This window comes from Ambystoma mexicanum, chromosome 2p, assembly GCF_040938575.1.
Source record: "Ambystoma mexicanum isolate Mex_15411 chromosome 2p, UKY_AmexF1_1, whole genome shotgun sequence".
NCBI classification, from domain to species: Eukaryota; Metazoa; Chordata; class Amphibia; order Caudata; family Ambystomatidae; genus Ambystoma; species Ambystoma mexicanum.
Genome location: NC_090923.1, coordinates 1,257,865,150 through 1,257,889,144, shown reverse-complemented (window position 1 = coordinate 1,257,889,144; position 23,995 = coordinate 1,257,865,150). Strand labels below are relative to the sequence as shown.

Here is a 23,995-nt window from a genome sequence, read left to right as displayed (position 1 = left end):
TATAGAAAGCGCTATTAGCAGAACGATTATGAAATGCTGACTCTGCATTTACTTATCTGGCAGAGGGTGTCTCCACAGTGCCTTGATTGTTTGGAATTGTTTTAATGTTTTACAGAGGAGTCTGGAGTGTGTGAATACTTTGTCATCCAAAGGTATCATTGCCCTCCGCCCTGCCACCTGCAGCTTCATTATGTAAAACCCCTGCCCCACCCGACTCTCCCCCTCCACCAGTTTCTTAATTTGACTTATTTCAAGACTGACCAGGGCCTGATTCTCAACTGGTGTTAAGTACCGAAAAGGTTGTTAAAAGCGTTAACGTCCTTTTCGGTACTTAAGACCTATTCTAAAGGTGGCGCATTCTTCTGAAGTCGGTAGGAATACGCCACTTTCGGAATAAATGTGGCGGTTGCTAGGATGGGTTGGAAACCAACCTAGCAACCGCCATATTCGTTACCTGCCTCTTTACACTTGTATTCTTGTGGCACTCCTCCAGTTTTATATGTGCGCTAAAGTGGCACACTAATACGGTACCATTTTGGTGCCGTTATTATGGAGGAGTGCCACAAGAAGCCCTGTTGCAGTGCAGGGGGTAAATTAACACTTTCAAATACATTAAAGTAAGCAGCTTCTACGTTCCAGGATACAACGTTGAATCTGCTTACTTTGGTGTATATGAAAGTGTTCATATACACCCATTTTCTCGGCAGCAGTTTATTTGACAAAAATGCCGTTCATGTGCACACCCTGCCTCCAGTGAAGTAACTGGGAGGCCGAGACTGCAACTGTGAATACTTGCTCCTGCCCCATACATGGACAATTGACCCCCACCTGTGTATCCTTTAAATAAAGGCAGTTAGAATCACTTCAGGTGTCCTGTCGTCCTTAGAGACCACCACACTACCGAGCGCCGACACCAATGCTTGTCACCAATAGCACAAGTGGGACCTCCTTGGATTCGAATGCCTGCACTGCGCGAGGCATTCAACTGGAATGGCCTTCCACCCAGGAAACAAGTATCCTACAGCAGACAGAATGCAAATAGAGTAGCGGGCCTCTCCTCTCCTTTCCTTAGTGTGTTCTGATCGGTGAGGGAATGCCTTCCACATCTATGTGATGGCAGCAGCACGGTAATGACAAATTAAAACCAAAACAACTCAGGCTTTCAAGAGTCAACGAAAAGAAAACCCAAGAGAGAAGGTGAGCACGTCATCTGCCATTTCGGGAAGTACCTCGGTCATACAATGCTTTCAGCGCCATTTCGGGGAGTACATCGGTCATACAATGCTTTCAGCGCCATTTCGGGGAGTACATCGGTCATACAATGCTTTCAGCACTGGTGAGGAAAGAATAAAATCACTTAAGTACTTCACAAAACGTGACGTGCAGCGTCATCAGTGTGTTTTATTATTTAAATCACATGGTCACCACCATGTGACCTTAGCACAAGCCCTGGGAGCTATCATGCTCCCAGGAGCGGGTGACACACCACAATCAGCAGCCATACGGGTGGAATCACACCTGTGTGGCAGAGGTTAACAATGAATCCGCTTTCAGGCTCATTTTCGAGTTCCCAGGTGCGTAAATAAAGGGTCTACATCCTGGTGTATACGTTTTAGTGTAGGTGTAATTGCTTTAGTTACACTCTGGGGGACTTCATACATTTTTGTAAGGGCGTGGGGAGGATGCAACGGGATGACAATTTCTGCCATACTGCTTCCGGTGCAGAAAAGGAATGGTTTTACCCAAGCATGGCATTTTCATGCTGCTGCAGAACCATCGGTTTCCTACGGAATCTCTTGAAAACGCTGTCTGCCATGCAGGTCTTGCCTTGGAGGGGGAGGAGGGGCGAGCCGGGTGACTACCTGGGCGCCACGCCCCCCACGGCACCATTAGCCCCGGCCACGCCACCTCGGGGGAGTTTTTCAAGGCACCCCTCCGAGCTGGCGTAGTGGGAGAAGGTGCAGCAGGCCGGCTGTTGCTATGAAATGCTCCCGCGGCAGCTGGCGCATTTCATGACAATAGGGTGCTTAGCACCCCACTGTCACCAAATGCGCCACGGGCACCCCTTAACAACAAAAGGTGATGTCAGCCCCCCACCACGCCAGCGTCTTTCAAGGGCTCCCCCAAGCTGGCATAGTGGCAGAAGGCATGGCAGGCGCTTCACTGCTATCAAATGCGCCCGCGACGGCAGAGCGCATGTCATTACCTCCTTGCCAGAGCGAGGAGGTCTAGAAAAATGTTTTTTAAAAAAGTGGCACTTCCTGGCCCTGACCCCTTCTGCCTTGCCCCCTGTTGATCAGGGGCGCTCTAGGGAGGAGAGGGGTGCCAATTCGCCCAGGGCGCTGGTGCCCCTAGGGCCGAACCTGGTGCCATGCATAACAAAGTGAATAAGGATGCACAAAGGCGCTTTTGTCTGGTTTTAAAACTGTTTCTGTACTTCATTTTGCAAATGATGAAAATTGCATGGAACAAACCCAAGTGTGCATAAGCGCTAACGTAGGCGGTGCCTTCGTGCAATTAACATTTCATAAAAACGTGAGCCTTTTTAGTTTGTTTGAACAAAAAACTCAACTAATGCTGGTTATCAACTAATATCACATAAACAAGTTATCGTAATTGAAATAACTATCAGTAGAAGAGCTTACCCAAATAAAATGAGCATCCCACACAATAGCCATGCCATGGCACCAGCAGTATGGCTGATGCTGGTGACGATTGCCTGCTGACAGGCCGGGCATGTGGTTCGCATTGGTGTATCTCGGCTCATGTTCCCAATCATCACTGCGGGCCCTCCAGGGTTCCGGTAGCCATGTTGTGGGGCTGCTGTTTGGTTACTTTGACCACTATTTGGTGCGTTAGGAGGCATGTTGATCACTGTGTACACAAAGGAAAGCTAGTGTTACTTTAAGGAATCCAAGAAAAAAGACTTCTAACAAGGTACTGTACTAATCGGCAAAGTTATACTGTTTGTACCCAATATCGTTGGCCAAAAGAACAATATTTTCAACAGAAACTAGTATTTTCATTTTTTGGGGCATCTTTTTGCATGCTTTTTAGTTTTTTTTCTTGTTGAAAGGCTTGTGAGACACTCTTAATGATAATACAAGGGTCTTTTGATAAAATAAACTGATTCACAATTGGTGCGCATTTGCGGGTGGTAACATTTTCCTGACTGATTGAAACATGCATTTTAAATAGTACATACTTGGAGGGTATTTTCCTGTAATTACACATCCTACATGACACCCCTCCAGGTGCTTGGCCACTTGTGGTTCAAACAGACTTCCGGTGCGTGTTTTATTCCTGTATAGTAACAGCAAAACGTCATCCATCTCAATCTTATCCCAGGTTTGGTCTGACCGCTCTCTCCTCACGTTTCAACTTCTGAACATGGCTCGAAAAACTGTCCGTCCCCGTCCCGCCCCATAACAACTCAAGCAGCAATACATGGCAGTAAGGCAGACCAAGCAAGCACCTGAACAAATATTACCCTCACGAACATGGGTATTTAAACTAACACAGACCCTGAAGAGCTGCTCGAGTCCTTTCAGCTCCATATCACCAAGACATGTGACATGGTCGAACCCTTAAAACTGAAAATAACCAAAGACAGAAGGAAATGACTACTGAGTGGTACAATCTGGACGTTGCCAACAAAAAAGGGAAATCCACAAGCTTGAAAGATAGTGGCAAGGATCAAAATTCGAATCAGACAAACGACTTGCAAAATGTGAAAAAAAGAGGATACTTCAGAGCCCTTGAGAAACCCGGGAGAGCAGCCTCACTGACAGTATCAGCAAGTCCTCCAATCAACTAAGAGAAATTGTCAGCATCGTTTATGAACCAACTAATCCAAAGGCCCTAAAAATACCCATAATATCATTCAAAACCATAAGTTTACCTTTGTTGAATCGAAAATAACAAGAATCTGAGAGGACATTGCCAGCAACTCAAGGCTTTTGACTTGCCTCTACAAAGCAATGAAGCCTATGGGAAAATCACCAATTAAGAACCCAGGACAATGGTGAAGTAATGGAACTTTCAAAAACGAGTCCAAGCTCAAAAAGCATATTCAGCATAACATCTGTATTGATTTCCTGCTGTTGACGAGCAGCTTAAATTTGGAATAAATTGCCGAGGTTATGAAACAAGAAATTTTTCCATGACCACCAATAGTCATCAATGGGACTGGAAAGCTCGTTTAAGATTAAACTTAGTTCTACAGCTAGTAAAGTTGCAAGAGGTCCTCATCTAAACAAAACAAAAAAAAAATTCACTAGCATCTCAGTCAGATGTCAATATGCAGAGGCCGAGTAGCAGCAATCCAGAAAGAGTGAGATCAATCTATCATCATCATTTTATAAAGAAGTTCTACCCAACAAATATTAGACATCGTTTACATTAACATTTCAAAAGAGTTGAATTGTTGCTGACAGCATGATGTAAAATAAGACAAAACGCTCAAAACAACATCAAGAACAACCACCTAAGATGGTTGACAGCAGAAGATACTTTAAAAGTAACATGTTCACAAATAACAGAAGAGCAATACGGTGAGCGGTGTATAAAATGCCATCATCTGTAAAAGGGGAGGCAAAGGCTAATTTGTTGATATTGACCTAATTGAATACATCTATGAAGGAAAATTGGCGCCTGAATCAAAATCTCTTTAAATGCCCATCACTTGATTAATATTATGAATAATAACAGGGCTTGCCAATTGATAAATGTGAAAAGGGAAATATTATCCACTATATGAAATAGCTGTTTCCATGTGTAATATAGATACAGGAGTGAATCCTCCTATTTTCTTATTGGAAGGTATTTGACCAACTTCCCTTGGTAGTGAATACATGGAATCTGGGATTATCTGCTGCAAGTATCCCTCTGTACAAACACAGATAATTGTATTAATCTGCCTATTTACCGACCAAATGTAAACCTACCATTCCCAGTAAAATACTAGAAAAGACAGTGATGCAACAATTCCATCGCTACTTTGGTCGCTTTGTTGCGTGTGACCCTACCAAAGTAAGAGGCAGGAGGGGTGTTAGAGAGATAGCAGAGGAGGCAGATATGAATTCTGAGATGTTCATTTGTGCAAGCTAAAAACACCTGAGTCCTTGGTGTTTGTATGAACCTATGTGGTGATTGCACTTGGTGTGTTTTTAATCTGAAGGGGGCGAGCCCAGGATTCATCAGATGAGATTCAGCGCTGTGGCACCTGCTTAGCTGCTGAGTTGATGGGTGTGTGATAGAGCAAGAGGGGCGAGCTCTGCATTGCGCCATTATGTGGGATTTGAAGGCTGATCATCAGTATACATGAAGAGGGACTGCATGAGTATCGTAAGGTTGATAGGGGTAGGACAGGGGTCAGGGCTAGTGAGGAAACCAGTCATAGAGGTTTTTAAGCTAGACTGAACCCCTGGGGTTCCTGTCCATTCTCTTGTTTATCAGACTGTTGTCGTCTGGCATGGCCGTTTGTCATATTGTTGTCCACCAGGATGCATAATTCTTATTGTTCTGGTTCCAAATTATGGATGGGGGGCGGAGACACCGACCCGAATCAGTCCAATCTAGCGGGAGTGTGGCACGTTGATATGAATGACAGGAGAAAGACCTATTTCAGCTATGTCTTGGTTTTTACATTAAATCTTCTGGTCGTTATTTGCAACAGACGCTCTTTGAGTTCGTGTGCGTTGCTTGTTTATGATGTAACACGTTCTGAGGCATATTTCTTAGTGGTGGCATGTCCATGTGATTGATTGTTTTAGGGTCGTCAGGGTCTCTGGGAATTGACATGATTGTTGGTTGACATTCGTTCAGGTGTTGACGTTTGGTCCTTTTTTTAGGCGTGAAGTTTGGATGTGTCATTTGAACAGCCAGGGTTTCAAGGAGGAGCTGAAGGGTCGATGGTTTTCACCTGTAAGCAAATGCCACATGACAGAATTCCAGAACATCACTATGAGAAAAGAAAAGGCCAATCCTCTGTGGTTTTTCTGGTTGGTAACATTCACCACCTCCACCGTCTTCCTCTCTTTCCTCCTACATGTTTTGCAGCACTGTGTTTTTTACCTCCTCCACTCTCATTCCTTTTCTGGTCTTCTTGTCCTCCTCTGCCTCTTTCTGCCAGGTTCTTTCCTCCTCCACCGCTTTCATCTCCTTTCAATCTGTCTCCACCTATGGTCTTTCCCCTCTGCCTCCCAACTGATGTTCTTCCTGTCAGTTGCTCCTCCCCTCCTTTCTAAAATGCTGGACTCTCTCCTCCTCCCAAACACCCCTCGTCATCTCTATCACCTTCAATGTACCTCTCTCTAATGATGGCCACGGCTCCACATATAAACTCTTCCTCTCCACCTCTTTCACTTCTCTTCACTGATGGTCTCCTTTCTACCTCCACACCACTCTTCTTCTCATCCACTCCACCTATCTACCACTTCCCTTTCTGCTGTTAGATATTCCTTCAGAATGGGCAGTGGATATACTAGTAGGAAAACATTTGGCATATGCATGTATTTATTAGTAATTGTAGGATGAATATGGTTGATTTTTTGGTTGGGTTATATCTCACTTTAAAAAAAATAATAGTATGAAACAAATAGACTTTCATTTGCGATGGATATTCACTTGCCATTTCATCTATCTACTGGGGGCTTGCTTCTGATTTTATATCATTGTATGGGTATTGTTCACCTAGTTGTTGGTGCTAACCTTTTAAGCAGATTGTTCAGTTAGGCAAATGCATTGTTTGGTCCTGCTTATTTCATTAATGGGGGATACGATTACACAACTTTGCTGATATAGTGCTTGCCCTAATGATATATCACAGATTGGGATGAATGTTTCATTTGCTTATTGAATTGCAGGTCAGTGATGCTGGTGATTATTCTAGTCCCTGGTATGATGTATATCTATTTGATATGACTAATATGATTTGAATCATTTATAATGCACATACTCTCCTGCAAGGGGAGAAACTGGCCAGGCTAAACTGCTTCTGAGCACAGATCTTGCAAGTCTGTGATTTCTTTGAGATGATAGGAGTTACTGAAACAGATAGGTTTCAGATTTTTCCTGAAAGGCAAAACATTATTTGCTGTTCTGAGTTTGATGGGAACTGAATTCCAGAATCGAGGACCCATGAACAGACGCCATGCGGGTGGTACCAGGGGTCGCAGCTGCATCCCCTGATTGTTTGCTTGCAACCCCTGGCCAATCGCTTGTGACCCCAGGGCAGCCATGTGTCTGAATGGGGGGAGTGGTGTGGCTAAATTCCCAGACTTCTAAAAGAAATATTTTCCTTGTTTAAGTCACTCTGTCAGCATCCCTCCACTTTCCCACAGGAAAGGATTGAGGCCTCCGACTCCTCTACTCTGGTTATGACAGGAACTGTTCCTATCTTGCGTGGAGCTGAAGGTCTGACACCTGCCTGCAGAGGGCGAGTCTCTTGGAGCGACTGATTCCCTGAAAAAGGTAATAATGTTTTATTTTTTGAAAATATCTGTGGGTGTGTTCATGCAAGGGTGTGGGTATATGGATATTATGTAATGTGTGTGAATGAGTGAGTGTATGATGCATGTGTGGCTGGGTGTGCATGTCTGTGAGTGTATGGTGAACGAGTATATGTGTGAATGGTGTGTGTGCTTGTGTTTAATGCAGGGCTGTGGAGCTGTTTAGGGGACTGGTCAAGGGGGGAGGGCGAAGGGATGTGTGGTGGTGTATATATATATTGGTTTGCTGGGTGGGCAAGTCTGTGAGTGTATGGTGAATGGTGAATGGGTGCATGTGTGAATGGTGTGTGAATGTTTGTGTGCTTGTGTTTATTGCTGAACTGAGAAGCTTATTTTGGGGTTGGGGAGGAGGTGGGAGGGAGAGGGGATATGTGTGGGTGCATATGTATATTCTGTAATGTGTGTGAATGAGGGAGTGAATGTTGTATGTGTTGCTGGGTGTGCATTTCTGTGAGTATATAATGAATAGGTGCATGTGTGAATGGTGTGTGAATGTTTGTGTGCTTGTGTTTATTGCTGAACTGAGAAGCTGATTTTGGGGTTGGGGAGGAGGTGGGAGGGAGAGGGGATATGTGTGGGTGCATATGTATATTCTGTAATGTGTGTGAATGAGGGAGTGAATGATGTATGTGTTGCTGGGTGTGCATTTCTGTGAGTATATAATGAATAGGTGCATGTGTGAATGTTTGTGTGCTTGTGTTTATTGCTGAACTGAGAAGCTGATTTTGGGGTTGGGGAGGAGGTGGGAGGGAGAGGGGATATGTGTGGGTGCATATGTATATTCTGTAATGTGTGTGAATGAGGGAGTGAATGATGTATGTGTTGCTGGGTGTGCATTTCTGTGAGTATATAATGAATAGGTGCATGTGTGAATGATGTGTGTATGTGTGTGCTTGTGTTTAATGCTGGGCTGAGTAGCTGATTTGGGGGTTATGGGATGGCTGGGAGGGAGAGGGGATTTGTGTAGATGCATATATAAATTACGCAATTTGAGTGAGCATGTAATGTATGGGTAGCTGGGTATATGCATGTGTGAATGATGTGTGTATGTGTGTGCTTGTGTTTATTGCTGGACTGAGAAGCTGATTTTGGGGTTGGGGAGGAGGTGGGAGGGAGAGTGGACGTGTGGGAGTGCATATGTATATTATGTAATGTATGTGAATGAGTGGGTGTATAATGTATGAGTGGCTGGGTGTATGTGTCTGTGAGTGTATGGTGAATGGGTGCATGTGTGAATGGTGTGTGAATGTGTATGATTGTGTTTAAAGCTGGGCTGACAAGCACATTTTGGGTTTGGGGAGGGGTTGGTAGAGAGAGAGAATGTGTGGGGATGCATATGTATACTATGTAATCTGTCTGAATGAGTGAGTGCTTTATGTATGGGTGTGTGTGTGTGAGTTTATGGTGAATGGGTGCACATGTAAATAAACGAGAGAATGGTGTGTGAATGTGTGTTTGCTTGTGTTTAATGCTGGGTTCAGGAGCTGATTTTGGGGATTCGGGAGAGGGGTGAGAGTGAGAGAGGACATGTGGGGGTGCACAAAACATAGTTTTAATAGGCATCCATGTTAAATCAGGCATGATATGTGTTATTAGTCGTTAGTGCATCCAATCTTTTAGTACTGTGGCATGTCTGTTATTACTTGGCTGGACTGGCATTTTGGGGCAGCCAGTGTAAGCCGTTCTTAATTTAGCATGGCATTTTGTTTTTTTTTATTTTATATTTTTTTATTTATTGACTTTAGTTTGAAAAAGTAAACAACACTTTTTTGTCATGAGTTTTCATCATTGCGTTCCATTTTCCTGAAAAGGAGTAAAGACAGAGAAGAGTAAACGGAGCAGAGAAAGGAAGAGAAAGGGCACAGCCAAGGAAAGGAAAGGAAAGAAAGAAAAGGGAGACGTGGACATAGGCGTGGAGACAAAGAGAGTAGGAGTGAGAATAAACGTTTCCAATAGAAGGTAAAGTAACACTCCATCTTCCTCTGTTGGGTTCTCTGGCGATGTTTGTCATTTCTAGTCATCAATATCGACATCATCTTATCGTTCTGAATTCTCAAGTCCTCTATTCGTTTCTCTTCACCTGCTCCTCCTATTTGAATTTGAATTTGATGCTTCACGTACTACTTTCACTCAACTTCATTTGACATGGAAGGATTATGTCAACGAAATTAATGATTGAGCATGTTAAGTTGGTATTTGTCCCCGATATTACATAGCTCCACCATTCGGTCATGTTTCCATTCTTTGGCGCAAAACGGGCTAAGTGCAATGCACGCTGATTGGCAATATTTGGGCATTCAGTTATCAAATGTTTCAGTGATTCAGTCTCTATCAGACAGTAGCGACAGATTGCACTCGTTGTCACTGGATCTTTCCTTTTCATCAAAATCTCACGAGTATGGTAAAGATTAAGTTGCAGTCTTAGGAATTGGTTTCTATGGTATTGTGATGGAAATCTGGTAAGATACTTAGGTAAGTCTCCTACTTTTCGCGAAGACATACCCAAATCAATGGCTGTCGACAATGAAACTCTTGTGTTGGTGTTGATGATCCAGTTCCATTGATTAAACTTAACTTTTGCCAATTGTGGAGTATTCATTACCAGTGACATGTTTATATCTGCCGCTGCTAGAATTGACAACAGTTTCTCTTCCCAGCTATTTAGCAAATAAGATGATGGATCTAGGCTTTTGTTGTTTAGAATCAAATAAGGCTTTGCTCCGGGTCTTATCCTCATTTTACAGAGCAAACTTAATGACTTCCACAGTACTACAGAGTGTAAAGAATTGAGTCCCAGCTCATGACGAATTCCTACCATTGAGGCACACTGTGGTAAATTAAGCACTTTGCGCCAAAATTTGCCTTCTAATTGGGTCCAAAGCTTCGCATCAATATTCCAGCATGTTTCACTGCCAAAACATACTATTGGGACCACTTTTTGGGAGTAGAAAGTGATTATTGGCTGTAATGAAAACTTCCCGTATGTAGCGTGTAGTTTTGCTCCTTGTAGAGCTAAAATTTTCATTTGCGAAGCTACTTCATTTGTCCAGCTCCACTTATCGAGATATTGAACACAACTCCTAGATAACGGATTGTATCCGCTTTACACAGGACTTCGTTATTTATTTTCCACGTAAATGTTTTGGTCTTGGCGTTTGTTTTTGGACTCAATGCAATGACTTGCGATTTCTTAACATTTATAGTCATCTGATTTGCTGATAGATATGCTTGCAGAGAAGACAACAATCTTTGAAGTCCAATTTCCGTGCTGTCTAATAGTACTACATCATCAGCATATACTACATGGCTTATCTGGTTTCCGTTTATTTTTGGAGGGAAACACCTTGTTTGCCTTAAGGCCGCTGGCAGGTCGACTATAAACAATTTGAATAGTAGAGCAGCTAGGGGACAGCCTTGTTTCACACCCTTTGTGGTTTGTATTTCTTCTGTTAAATCCCCTTCCATGTTTAAACGTACACGAATGCTGGTATTTGCATAAAGTGCCATTAGCGGAGCCAAAAGTTGCTTAGGACAGCCCCAGTTTTTCAATTTGTTCCAGAGGAGTTGGCGGTTGATACTGTCAAATGCTTGTTTTAAATCAACAAATGCCAGAAACAGTCTCTTCTTCTGTTTTAAAGCATTCAGTTTGGCCATGTTTAATAGCACTAGATTTAATTCCACTCCAACGCCTTTGGTGAAGCCTGTTTGTCTGCTGTCAAATATTAATGCATCTTCAGCCCATAGAACAATTTTTTTTGGGAGAAAGGTGGCAAAAATGTTCCCCATAGTATCTAGCAGCGCAATAGGACGGTAGTTCTCGGTATCACCACGATTTCCCTTTTTAAAGATTGGTACTACCATTGCGCTAGTCCAGGAGACAGGGATCTTTTTTGTCATGGCAATATGCTCGAATAATGTTTTAATGAATTTTGCCCAATTTTCTTTGTTTGCTTTGAGCATTAGGTTTGAGATGCCATCTGGTCCAGCGGCTCGTGAATTCATCAATTTCTGAATTGCTGCTTCAATGTCTTCCACTATTTTAATGACTAGCCAGCTTTCTGCAACTACCAATGGGTTAGATAACTTCGTACTGTCCCGGTCGTTGAATACTGCTGTGAAATGGTTTACCCAACTGACAGCATTTACTCCATTTGCTAATGCACTTGTCGTGTTTAATTTGCCAGTATTTATAATTTGCCAGATGTTACAGCTGTCTTTTTGAATTAATAGACGAAGCATCAATTCAGCATGTTCTTGTGTTCGTATGTGATTGAATGACTTCAGCCAATTGCGATATTGCTGTCGTCTTCCCTTCAACAACGACTTTTCATTGGGTCCACCTACTTTCTTTATCTGCTTCAGATCTTTTTGCAGCTGTTTCTTTGCCTCGTCTAAGGCTGGACTGAATTGATGCTTATTTGAGACACTTCCTGCTTTTGGTTTGTTTATGTGGGTATACTTCTTTAGTAATGATATATATTCCACTTGGTTATTCCACTTCTGTGTTTGGGTATACCCAGTTGTTAACTTGTCCATCTGCTCGCTGTTTATTCGTATTTGATTTTGGGCATTGTTAATGCCTAGTGGAAATATATATCTTTGCAGCTGCTTTTTGTACGGGTTCTCCCACGATAGCACTAGCGGATCGTGGACGCTTTTAGTTGTTTTCTTTATCGCAAGATTTGTTATGTAAGGATGAAGATTTTCAGAAGCCCAAATGGTGCATTTTCTTCTGGGCATCTGTGAGAAATCAAGCGTGATATGTGATATTACTTGGCTAGATTGGTATTTGGATGCAGCCAGTTTGGACATGTTTACTTATTGTGGCATGGCATTTTGAATGCCAAGGCCAACAGGAGTACGTCCTTACATGGGGGTACGGACATATATTGGTAAAGCCAACCTATACATGCTTTCTGATAGTATTGTTACAGACATTATGAACAATGAAAACATAAGTATGTTCTTATATGGGAATACTGGCATATATTGGTACAGCCATCATGGATTTGTATGGGGACAGCCAGTGTGAAAGTAGTTTTAAACTGACATATATTATGGGCAAAGGAAATGCATTGGAGAAATATTCCTGTGCACTGTTGGTGAATTGCATCTATTCGATTTTTGGATTAGACTTACCCTGTTAAGCCATTATTAAAAAATATTTCTCAATGACGGAGTGAACCCCCCAAATCCCTGAACCACCTTTGGTTGGTTTGGTCTCCTTTGCTACGCTTGCACGCTCTGGCATATTTGTGGGAAATGTTTACATCCCTCCAATTAAAAATATTCACTAGCCACCAATGTGTGAGTCACTAGTGCGTGAATTGGTACGAAGGTGTCTGTGCAAGGCTGGGGTCCAGGCAAGGGGCATTAGAGTATGGACATTTTGGTATCCGGTCTTTGCATCGACAGCCAAAGCATCTACAGCCATACAATCTAGAAAAAAGCATCTAAAAAAAGCATCTAATGCATTTTTATAGATGGTAAATGGTTTAGTTTCATAAAAATGGGTTTTAAAGGGTAAAACAAGGAGGTTGAGGGGGTCCCATTTTTAAAAAAAGGAAAAAAAATGCATTAGATGCTTTTCTTTTTAGATGCTTTTTTTAGATGGTATGGAATTAGATGCTTTGGCTGTCGATGGAATGACTATAAACTGACATTTTGTTACATGTTTTACTGTTATTTTTGTGCAAAGCCAGCTTGAGATATGTTATTACTCGGAGGAAGGGTTGGGGTGGGGGTTTGCAGCACACTGGGGCAGGCAAACTGGACATTTTCTTTCTTTGGCATGGCACTTTTTGCTCACATAAGAGACCAGGCAAATATGGTGTGTGTTCTTATGGTGGCATTGCATCTTTTACTGGTGTTAAAAGGAAAGTCAACATGATGATTGTACTTACATGTTGGGTGGAGGTATATATGCATCCAAACAAGCAATTGATCCTTACAATAGCATTGCATGTTTTAATGGAATTTTGGGCAAAGTCAACTTGATGTGTGTTATTACATGGCTAGAATGGCGTTTTGGTGCAGCCAGTCTAGCCATTTTCAATTGGGTATCTATGATAAAACAAGCATGGTAGGTGTTATTGTGTGGCGAGACTGGCATTTAGTGTAGCCAGTTTAGCCATTTCTTACTCTGGCATGACAATTATTACTGGGCATCTATGATAAAGCAAGCATAATAAGTGAACTTACGTGTCTAGACTGACCTACATTGGAACATGTTTGGACATGCTTTCTTGTTGTGCCATTGCATTTTTATTGGCAAAGCCAACATGAGTATGTTTGTATGTGGGGGTACTGGGATATATTGGCAGAGCCAGCATGTTTTGTTATTGTATTATCTGACCTTTTTTGTTGTTCACCTACCCATCCTTCACATGTGTGCTTGGCACGGCAGGTCTGCAGGAAGAGTATTGCAAGTACTCTCTTTTATGAAGTTTGGGTAAGGATGCAGCACTAAAATGGCAATGCAGAAGCCCTCCATTCGTAATTGGAATTAAAGGTTTTCAATTTTGGTAATCCGGTTTTGTAACACACTAAACATCTACAGACCATGTATGGTAGGAGGTGTAAACTTAGCTCCAGGTTCTGAAGCACATAAATATCAGCAATGAATGGCTGTTTCTTGCAGAAATAATGTAGTCCATGAAACAACTGCAAACAGTACATCACAACACAACACATCCTACTGAGTGGAAACCTGAAGGATACTTGTCAAAACAGTAAAACATGCTGATCGTAACTTCCAAAATTATTGTAGACTGTATTTTGTTGTGCTATCAAGACTGTATTTTGTTGTGCTATCTACCATAAGAACATATGTTCTGTGGTGAAATATTCTCCCTCTCTCCTTTTATCCTGGCTTTCTCTTATCCTTATAACCGCCTATTCACCTCTCTCCAACCAGAATGTGATTTCGCTCTGTAGACATGTAGAAATAGCATGAAGAGGGGATTTGGGATCATACACTTTGTGTGGTGACATGGGCCTTGACATACTGAAAATAATGCTACAAATTAAGATCCATTATTGTATGAAATGTATATCATATTCCAGTGATATCGTTATCATATTTCTCTTAGTGGCCTGAGGGACAATGCTAGGTGATGCCACTTCCTGTGAGGTCAATGGGTGAAAGATTGTGTGCTATTACTTCCAGTGATGTCATTTTGGGGTGACGTCAAATGACATTACACCACTTCTTGTGAGATCACTTGGAGGTAAGGTCAAATGACATAATTTTCTGTGATCACCCGGTCAAGGGTCGTGAGATGTTACTTCCGCTACCGCAGGCATTTTGGTGAGATGTTGTCCCTGACCCAGGACTGAAAAACACCTGTCCCCTCTTTGAAGATAATGAGAACCAGGAACCACTAGCGGTGTTGATCAGAGGAGCGCAAGGCACGAGGTGGTCAATAAGGAACTAGTTTTGCCATGAGATAGACGGGGAAAATCAATTGAAGCATTTAAAGACAAGCCAGAGAATCTTGAATGTAATTCTTTCTTGAACTGGTAACCAATGAATTTCTCTGATATGATGAAACAGTTGAGAATTTAGGAACATGTAAAAGAATCCTCATAGATGCAGTTTGGGCTTTTTGTAGCAGTGCAAATTGGTTTGTCGAGATCCCTGTCAAGATGGAATTACAATAGTACACTTTGGATTAATCAGAGAACCCACCACTATCATTTGATCTGACTCTTGGAGGAAAGATAGACTAGGTTGTAGAAGTCAAAGGCTAGTTAATAGATGGTCTTGATTGTTTCCCCTACATAGTTATCAAAGTCCAGGTTAGATTGCCAGATACACTCCAAATCCCTTGCCTGAAGCAGCTTGGATTGGTTGCTCAGGTAATTTCTGGGCCCAAAAGAATAAGCTCACTTTTAGAGGGATTTAGGTGTAGTTTGTTCGCCTGCATCCAGCTGCAAAATTCTAGTGCACAGTCCACAATGCGCTGAAGAGAATCAGGGGAATTGGTTATGCGCACCTAAATCAGAGTATCATACAAATGATAATGTAGCTTACATTTTGAAAAAATCCCCGTAAGTGGTTGCATGTCTATATATATTGAACAATATTGGAGACAAAGCCAATCCCTGCGGGACCCCACAGGTGACTGGGATGGAGCTAGAGTAATATGGCCCAATCTTAACCGGTTGTGTCCTGTTGGTTAATTCTGAGAGACATGGGTGACACTAGAGGGTCTGGATAACAGTATTTAAAAATCGACAGTGTCGAATTCTGCAAACAGGTCCAAGCATCACCGGCATGGTAAAGGCGCCCTCATCAGCAGAATTTAAAATATCGTCCCAGACAGTTAAAAGTGTCATGTATAGATCCATGACATGACCTGAATCCACAAAAACGGGATCTAAGAGTTGGTTTGTTTCCATAAAGTTTTGCAGCTGGAGAGTAACTGCCCTTTCGAATATCTTCGCTGGCCACAGCGGGTCAGCTATGGGGCAGTAGTTCTGTAACATATTATGGTGCAAGGAGGATTTCTTTAACAATGGTGTTAAAATAGAGGCTTTCCACTCCTGGAGGACAGTACCTTGAGTATTGGACACATTAACAAAGCAAAAGATAAATTTGTTAAGAGCATTAGCCTAGTGATGGACAAGACAGGCTGAAAGAGAATCATAAATATGGTTGGTGGGTTTCAATGAGGCAAGTAATGAAAGGGTAGCCTCAGCAGAAACTTGTGAGAGCACGAAGCGCGAGATGGCTGATCACCCAAAGGGGTTTCGTCAAGAGAGAAGCATTTGGGGCCTACTAGTAGATTAGCAACATTGTCGCTGACCGTGCTAACTCTACTAAAAAATAATGAATTGAACTCATTGGCCTTTTGTAGAATGGGTGGCAGATTTGATGATATACATTGTGGATTACAGAATGTTTTAATAATCTCAAACAGTTTTTTAGGTTAGTTCAGCGCTTGTTTGATATTATTCTGTTAAAGGCTAGAGAAAATGTCTTTCTTATATTCTGTGAGGGCAATTTTAGCGGCAAGGCAGGAAGCGTGATCTTTTTTTCCACAGTTTCTCTTCTTTGCAATAGTCAAGTTTAAGGACCTTATCATTTAGGAATGTCGTTATTTACTGTTTCATGTTTTTATATAAATAAGACGTCAGATCTTATCTGCCCTGAGGGAAGTCGATTTTGAGGCTGAAGCTCATATTATTTGGTGATGTACCTGATCACCATGATATTGAATTGTCGAAGAAAGGAAACATCTTATGACTTAAACATATGCAATTTACAATAATATGAAATGGACTATAATTAAGCATATAAATTGTACCTTATTAAGATTGTCTACTAATAATCAACCTTTATTTGATATATCATTTAATACTATGGTTTACTTGTTCATCTTCGTTTAATGTTTTGTTAAGTCAATGAACTAGTTGTCATATTTGTGGAGGTTTCCCTTAGTGTGGAGTTCCACTCTACTTTGGTTTGTTGAAATGTTCTTTGTATTACTTGTGTGGTTCTTACACTGTGGACCGCTTCATAAGTATTCTTTATGAATGAGTAATACATTTCTTGTGCAATCCCCCTCTCTATTTTAAAGCATAAATAAAGGATCACGTGACCCTGTGGACTATCTGAGCCGGAACTCAGGGGAGGGGAGGATGCTGAGATGGGTATTGCAGGGGTTATTTTTCTGAACTGGGAATGTAGGAAAAAGGTTGTCAGAGACCCCATAGTTATCAGAATTAGGATGGCTAATGGAGAAAAGACTAGTCTTATAATGGATAATGTCACCCTATTGGCCTATCCAGGCTGGAAATAAGGAGAAGCAGAGAATGCTGGCATGTGGTTAGGATAAGAGAATTTTGTCTGGGAAGGCAGGAAAAATGGCAACATGTGCCTTAAAGTTATCAATAATAGGGTTCTTGTTAAAAATAAAGTACTTTCATCCTCAGCTGTCATAAAATGAGGCAGGTAGGCTCATGGAGGAGAGAGTGGGGTTCTGATGCGTCACATGACCCTGTCAGCCTTTCAGGGCTGAAGATAGGGGTTGCATAAAAAGCAAAGGGTAGGTTGGGAGGGAGGAGCTTAGACCGATAAGGTAGGATCCTTAATGCTAATGTCCCCTCCAGAGTTGTGTAAGACTATTAGCACATAGTACTAGTAGCCAGTAACAGAATTAAGTAAATGTTTTTGAATTGCAGTGGTGAGGTAAACAGCTTTGTTTAATAATGAGTAAAGTACACAACACGTGTTAGTAAATTAAATGTGGTTTAATTGAGTGGTTTTTTATAAGATGAGCCCTTTAATCATAAACTTTGTTAAACATGAACAGATTTAGCATGACCTTTCTTTAGGTGAAAATGTTATCTTTACAAAATTGAAAGCATCATTATGTTTGAGCTTTCACTTAGTTGTGGAAAATAAGGTAGGAGTGCCTTGTTGAAAGAAATCTTGCTGGGGGTTAACATTACTGTTTCTTGGATGCAGATAAATGCTTTCTGTAGCTTCATTTTCTGCTTCTCAAATCCGAATGTCTGTAATACAGTCACTACCACAAGTTATTGATTGCATTAAAAATATTCTGATTGGCTGGGAGGAGGTCAATTATTCCTACCATGTGCATGCCAAACTATATTTACATAACCAAAACGCGGAGTCACCCTTGGAACCTCTTGGCAGACCAAATTACCTCCCACTCCTCCTATCCTATAAGTATCCTTCGACGTTGGGTCCAAAAGCCCAAAAGATCCACACTCATCACTTCGACAAACAAATAGCACTCAAAAAAACAGCATTGAGAAAGCTAAAAAGACAAGTCAAAGCTGTCAAAACCGTCGAAGCATGGAACAAGTGGGCCAACGAATTTCGAATGTATAAGGCATGGTTAAGAGCCAGACGGGCAGGCATCTACCAGCGGGATGCTGAACTTATGCTCCGAGTCCTCACAACTAAAAAGACAGCAGATTTTTGGTCTCTAATAAACCACACGCAAGCGACAACCTCCTCAAACATGATTAACGCTGTTCCGGAGCAAGCTTGGGTTACTTTCTTTACCGACCTTTTTGCGAGTCCATCGGCAGAAAAATCTCAGTGTATCACCATGCCAGACTCCCCATGGGTGGACCTTTCAGACGTATCAGACATATCTCTCGCAATCAAAAGGCTTAAATCGTCCAGAGCGCCAGGTCCGGATGGGCTGTCTAACATAGACTTAAAAAAACATCACCATGAATGGTCCACCTTCATTTCTAATTTGTTCAGCCACTGCAGACAAACGAGAAAGATCCCACTCTCGTGGTGCACATCCATCATTATTCCCATTTACAAACAGGGACCCAGAGACGTCCCGGGCAACTATCGCCCGATAGCCTTGCTGGACATCATGGGCAAGATCTTTGCGTCTCTCCTCCTAGGCCACTTTCAACAATGGGTCAAAACAGCCCCCTGCAATGACCCTCTTCAAACGGACTTTAAAAAGCACGGGAGCACTACACTGAATATATTCATACTGTCCCTGCTGAAAGCGAAAACGAAAGAAACTTCTCAGCCTGTCTATGCTGCCTTTATCGACCTTTCACAGGCTTTTGACAAAGTCGACAGAAGGAAATTATGGGGCAAGTTAAAAAACTGGAATTGCCCAGAATCGGTCCTAAATCCACTAATGGCCTTGCATACCAACACCACTCTCAAGGTCAGGCTGAACAGACAAGGCACTCTCTCTAGGGAAATTAGTGCAAACAGAGGGGTCAAGCAAGGCTGCCCACTGGCTCCAGCCCTTTTTGTCGCATTTCTTGGTGACTATAAAGACTCTGAGCGGCTTGTCCGCTCCTTTCCGCCAAAGCTTGGAAACACGGTCCTGTCTCGACTCCTCTACGCGGATGACATGATTTTGTTCGATCAGACGCCAATCGGCTTGCAACGGCAGCTCGATAACCTTGCAGCCTATATGTCAGCCAACAATCTACTAAGAAACCAGCCCAAAACCAAAATCATGATTTTTTCAAAAGACTTTCGCCCTCACAAAAAACCTACATCGTGGACAGTAAACAACATCAGAATTGAGGTGGTTCCCCACTTCAAATACCTGGGGGTGGTCATCGATGGTTCAAGCAAGGAACAGAAAATGCAAGCTCACCTCTGGACAAAAACAAAGCTTTTGACTTCTCAACTCAAAGCGATCGACAGGAAATTTGGCAAATACTCACTCTCCCCGGCCATTGCCTTCTATAAAGGAAAAATAGTGCCAGCGTTAACATACGGCATGGACGCAATGTTCACGATTCCACACCAACTATGGCGAAGGCTAGAGGGACACATCTGGAAATCACTTTTGGGTTTACCAAATGCAATTCCCATCGAAGCAGTCAGAAGAGAGCTGGGGCTGCTCTCGTTAAGCGCGACTGTCAGTGTGGCCTCGCTTGCCCTGTTTAGAAAGACCTTAATAAAAGATGGCCTTCAAATCTGCAACTTCATCAGCCAAGAGCTGTCCTCCACGTCCTCCAAAGCCGTTCTGCTTTGGGTGCGTCGGCAAGAACACACACTGGAGGAAGTGTCATGTTCCAAACTTGACCTAATTTCGAACCCCCAAAGGGTAAGCGAAAAATTAAAGAACCAAGACTGGATCTCCACCATAGAAAAAGCGGCAGCAGCGAAATGCTTAAGACATCTCCCGCCAACATTTAACAAGTTGAAGTCGCCCCTAAGTTACTGTGCTAAATTCCCAGACAAAAAACTTCGAGGAATATTTTTGCGAGCACGTCTCAACCTGCTCCACACAAGAGAAATCTTGGGGATTAGATCTTTAACTGCCATAACTACCTGCAGGCTATGTAATGATCCTGACTCCACGGAGTCAATACGCCGTCTTTTGCTGAACTGCCCCTCGCTGAACCGAGAACGGCTGGCCTATCTTCCTCCACTATGGCACGACTCAACCCTGATTGAAGAAAACACATGGTGGTGCCGTTTGATTTCTGGTGAAAAACCCCGCTGGGCAACGGTTACGGCAAAAATAATTCAGGAGGCTTTTCTCAAAATTGCGAACCAAAGCTCGAATTCCTTACCGGAGATGCTTGGTGGATACCAACATGACCACACAGATGCACGACATGAAGTCTCAACTGGCGAATCAGGCGTCGGCTGAATATCCCCCTTTTATTCTGTAAATTTCCACCTTGACTTGATCGCAACTTTCCAACGCCTCGTCTGATCGCCGCCTTTTGCACCTGTGTGGGTCTTTGAATTTTATTGAAATTAAGAACTGATACCCCTTGTAAAAATCATGTTTTTCTAGTTGATTATGTACAAGTAATAATAAAAAAATAAAAAAAAAAAATATTTACATAACTAAAGATTCTAGATGAGAGCCGGGAGGAGAGATTAATACATGGATCGACATAAAGATTTGATGAGCCAGAGCCAAAAGACCAAGCTATTACATGGTTGACCACGGGTGCCAACTTTTGATTTTCGCTATGTAGCAGAAATGTCCACACACAATGAAGCGAGGAAGATGAACACATCCCCAAGTCGAAATTAGCCAATTTAGAGCACAATTTGCAGCAAGAAGTGGAAAAAAACATAGGATTTACAGGCAGGTCTAGAAAATATAAAATTTCAGCAACATTTGCCTAGCCTTCTGAGCTGTCTTTCCTCAGCATTCTGCTTTCGTCTCTCCACCTTCCCCCTACATCTTCTGCACCTGCCAAACTGCTTTGGCTCTCCTTCCCCTTCCACCCCGCAATTAAGGCTCAGGTGGTCCATTGATGAGGTGGCTGTCCTACTTGAAGTGAGCAGCACTTGTTAATTTTGCAAGATACATTGTACCACTTCACTGAACCTCAGCCCAGCAGGAGAGGAGCCAGAAGCCTTGTCACCTAGCAATTTAAAAGGACATGAGAATGGAATGATGGTGCACTCCGAGTATTTCAGACTTAGATTCACAAATAACTTAGATTACTTAAAGTAAGAGTTAAAGGTGCGGGGGAGGAACTGTGATCTTTGCACTAAATCACTACATAATACAAAAGAGAAAAAGAAGATTCGACATTGGAATCCTTCCGTCCCCTGCACACTGTCAAATGCTGGTAAGACCAAATCTTGTTTTGAGAAACTTTGTTTTATGTATATTACATTGAGCATGTTAATCGAATACAAATTTCATGACAAGCAGGTTTTTATGAAAAAAATATATTCTTTGATTTACAGAAGGATTTTTTTTGTTTTTTGTTTGTTTTTTTGTTAATCAATTAGATTTTTACAAAAGTGAGTAGAAGACAGTTGATGCCGTGTTATTAAAAGAAATCCAAATAGCCAAAAGAGTCTTTGTCAGAAGAAGAAGAAGAGACCTTGTCAGCTTCGTCGTGTTGTCTAGAGAGAAACCACTCACTGCTGGGCCTATGTTTTTGGCAGCTTGGTTAGAAGGAGCGAGGCGTTCACATGTTGGAGGATTTTGAAAGTCGCCAATAGCCACAATGTTCTGTCACCATGCATCATTTTGCCCCAGCAAGAGTCTTTGTGGTTTAATGAATGTTCAGAAAAAATGTGTTTCAAGTAGATAGATCTGATCTGTCGTGTGCTAGTGCAAGAAAGAAGCAGGTGGCGAATGGACTCTTTAACTGTTGGCTGATTGCAAAAGCGGCACTCGTTCGTTTTTGACAGACCTCTAATCGCCAGGATTTCATTTGTTTGAAATAGTTTGAGTCTGGCTCTCAATAAAGTGTCGCAGGCTTGTCTAGACGGGTACTTCTGCATGTAAGGTTGTAGTTCATTGAGTTTCCTGATGTTGTAGGGAAGGTGACTTATCAGTTTGTTGTTTGCGGCTACTTCTTTGGTCCTTATCCAATCAACACCTTTTAGTTTTTTGAGGACTTTTACAGGATTGATGTGTAGGGTCTCCTCATCACATTCAGTTGAAAGTAATGTGTCTAGATTTGATTTAGTCCGGGAATTAAGCATCTTGCTGTTTGCACCCAGACTTTCCTTGAGTATCAAATTGTAGATCGACGGCTCTTTAGACATTCTGCACTTTCGGAAGAGCATGAGGGTGTTAGCTTTGACCATTCCTCCCAAGGACATCAGGCCGAGTTCCTGTCTAATTGCCACTAATGAGGTTGAGTTTGGCAGGCACAAAACGGATCTCCAAAACAGGGCCTCCAGTTTTAGCCACAATGTCACAGGTAAGTTGGGCATTGCATCCGCACCGTAAGTCAACGTGGGCACCACCTTTATTTTATAGAAGTCCAAGACTGGGATCAAAGAGAAGCGGCCACATTTTCTGTCGATCGCCTTGCCTTGGGCCGCCAGCTTTTTTGTTTTTGCTTTTAAATATTCTTGCATGGCCGTTTCATACCTGGAACTATCCAAGGTCACCCTAAGGTATCTGAACTCACTCACTTTTTCCACTGATTGACCGGCGCGCCTTAAAGCGCCATTTCTTTCGTTTTTCTTTGTGGACGCTGAGAGGACGACAAGTTTTTTTTTTTGTTTATCTCCAGATTGTTGTTAGATATGTACTCCTGAAGATTGTTCAGTTGGCGCTGCAGGCCTATAGGAGTAAGGTCAAGGAGGATTAGATTTGTCTGCGCATAATAGTAAGTTTATCTGAGTTTTGCCCATTTTCGGAGGAAAACAGCGAACAGTTTGAACCGAGTCTTTGATATCCACGATGAAGGCCAAGAAAAGTGCTGGGCCAGAGGACACCCCTGCTTTACTCCTCTTAGCGTGGGTATCTCTGATGAGAGGAGCCCTTGCTGGTTTAGTCTCACTCCGGTGTAAAGGGCTTTAATTGGTTCCAAGAGTGGTTGCGGACAGTTCCAAGCCTCTAATTTTGCCCACAGTAGAGGTCTATCTACTTTGATCGAAGGCCTGGTTTAGATCGATAAAGGCAATGAAGAGACTTGGGCCCCCCTCCAGAACCCTGCTCTTCAAGGCACTTATCATCAAGATGTTAGCCGCTGTTCCCAGGTCTTTCTTGAAGCCAGTTTTCAGGTAATCTTTGCATGGTGAATTTTTGGCCCATTCTTTGAAGTCTCTGAGCAGCAAGGAGCCGAAGACCTTCCCGATAGAATCGAGCAGGGCAATCGGTCGATAGTTTTTTGGGTCGTTCTTGTTCCCTTTTTTGTAAAGTGGGACAACTGTGGCGGATTTCCACGAAGGCGAGATCGACTTCAAGTTCGCGCATCGGCGCTCTAGAGTTCTTCAATTTCTTGATCTGGGTGATTATTTCCTCTGTATCATCTAAACATACCCCTTTTGATGGTTTAAAGCCAGAGCTCTCCGGGAACGGACTAGATGTCTTTTGGAACAGAGACTTGAAGAAGTTTGTCCATGTCGATTCTCAGATGCTGGAGATGATGGAGGGCTCTACAGTTGGAGAGGATGATTTGAGTAATGACCAAAACTCTCGAATGTTGTGGGCACTTATCGCCTTTAGTATGCTTTCAGAGTCCTGTTGGTATAGGGTCAAGCGATGGTTTTTAAACAAAGCTTTGTATGA

At 42.5% G+C, this 23,995-nt stretch overlaps 1 protein-coding gene across 2 annotated transcripts in view; it reads right to left on the bottom strand.

Annotated features, from left to right (window-relative positions):
• Positions 1–23,995, bottom strand: part of LOC138567406 (lipopolysaccharide-induced tumor necrosis factor-alpha factor homolog) — a 327,246-nt gene that overhangs the window by 45,810 nt on the left and 257,441 nt on the right. For both annotated transcript variants that reach the window (XM_069645579.1, XM_069645580.1), the window contains one exon: positions 2,646–2,874. In XM_069645579.1, the coding sequence (XP_069501680.1) occupies positions 2,646–2,874 (229 nt within the window). The remainder of the gene's footprint in view (positions 1–2,645; positions 2,875–23,995) is intronic.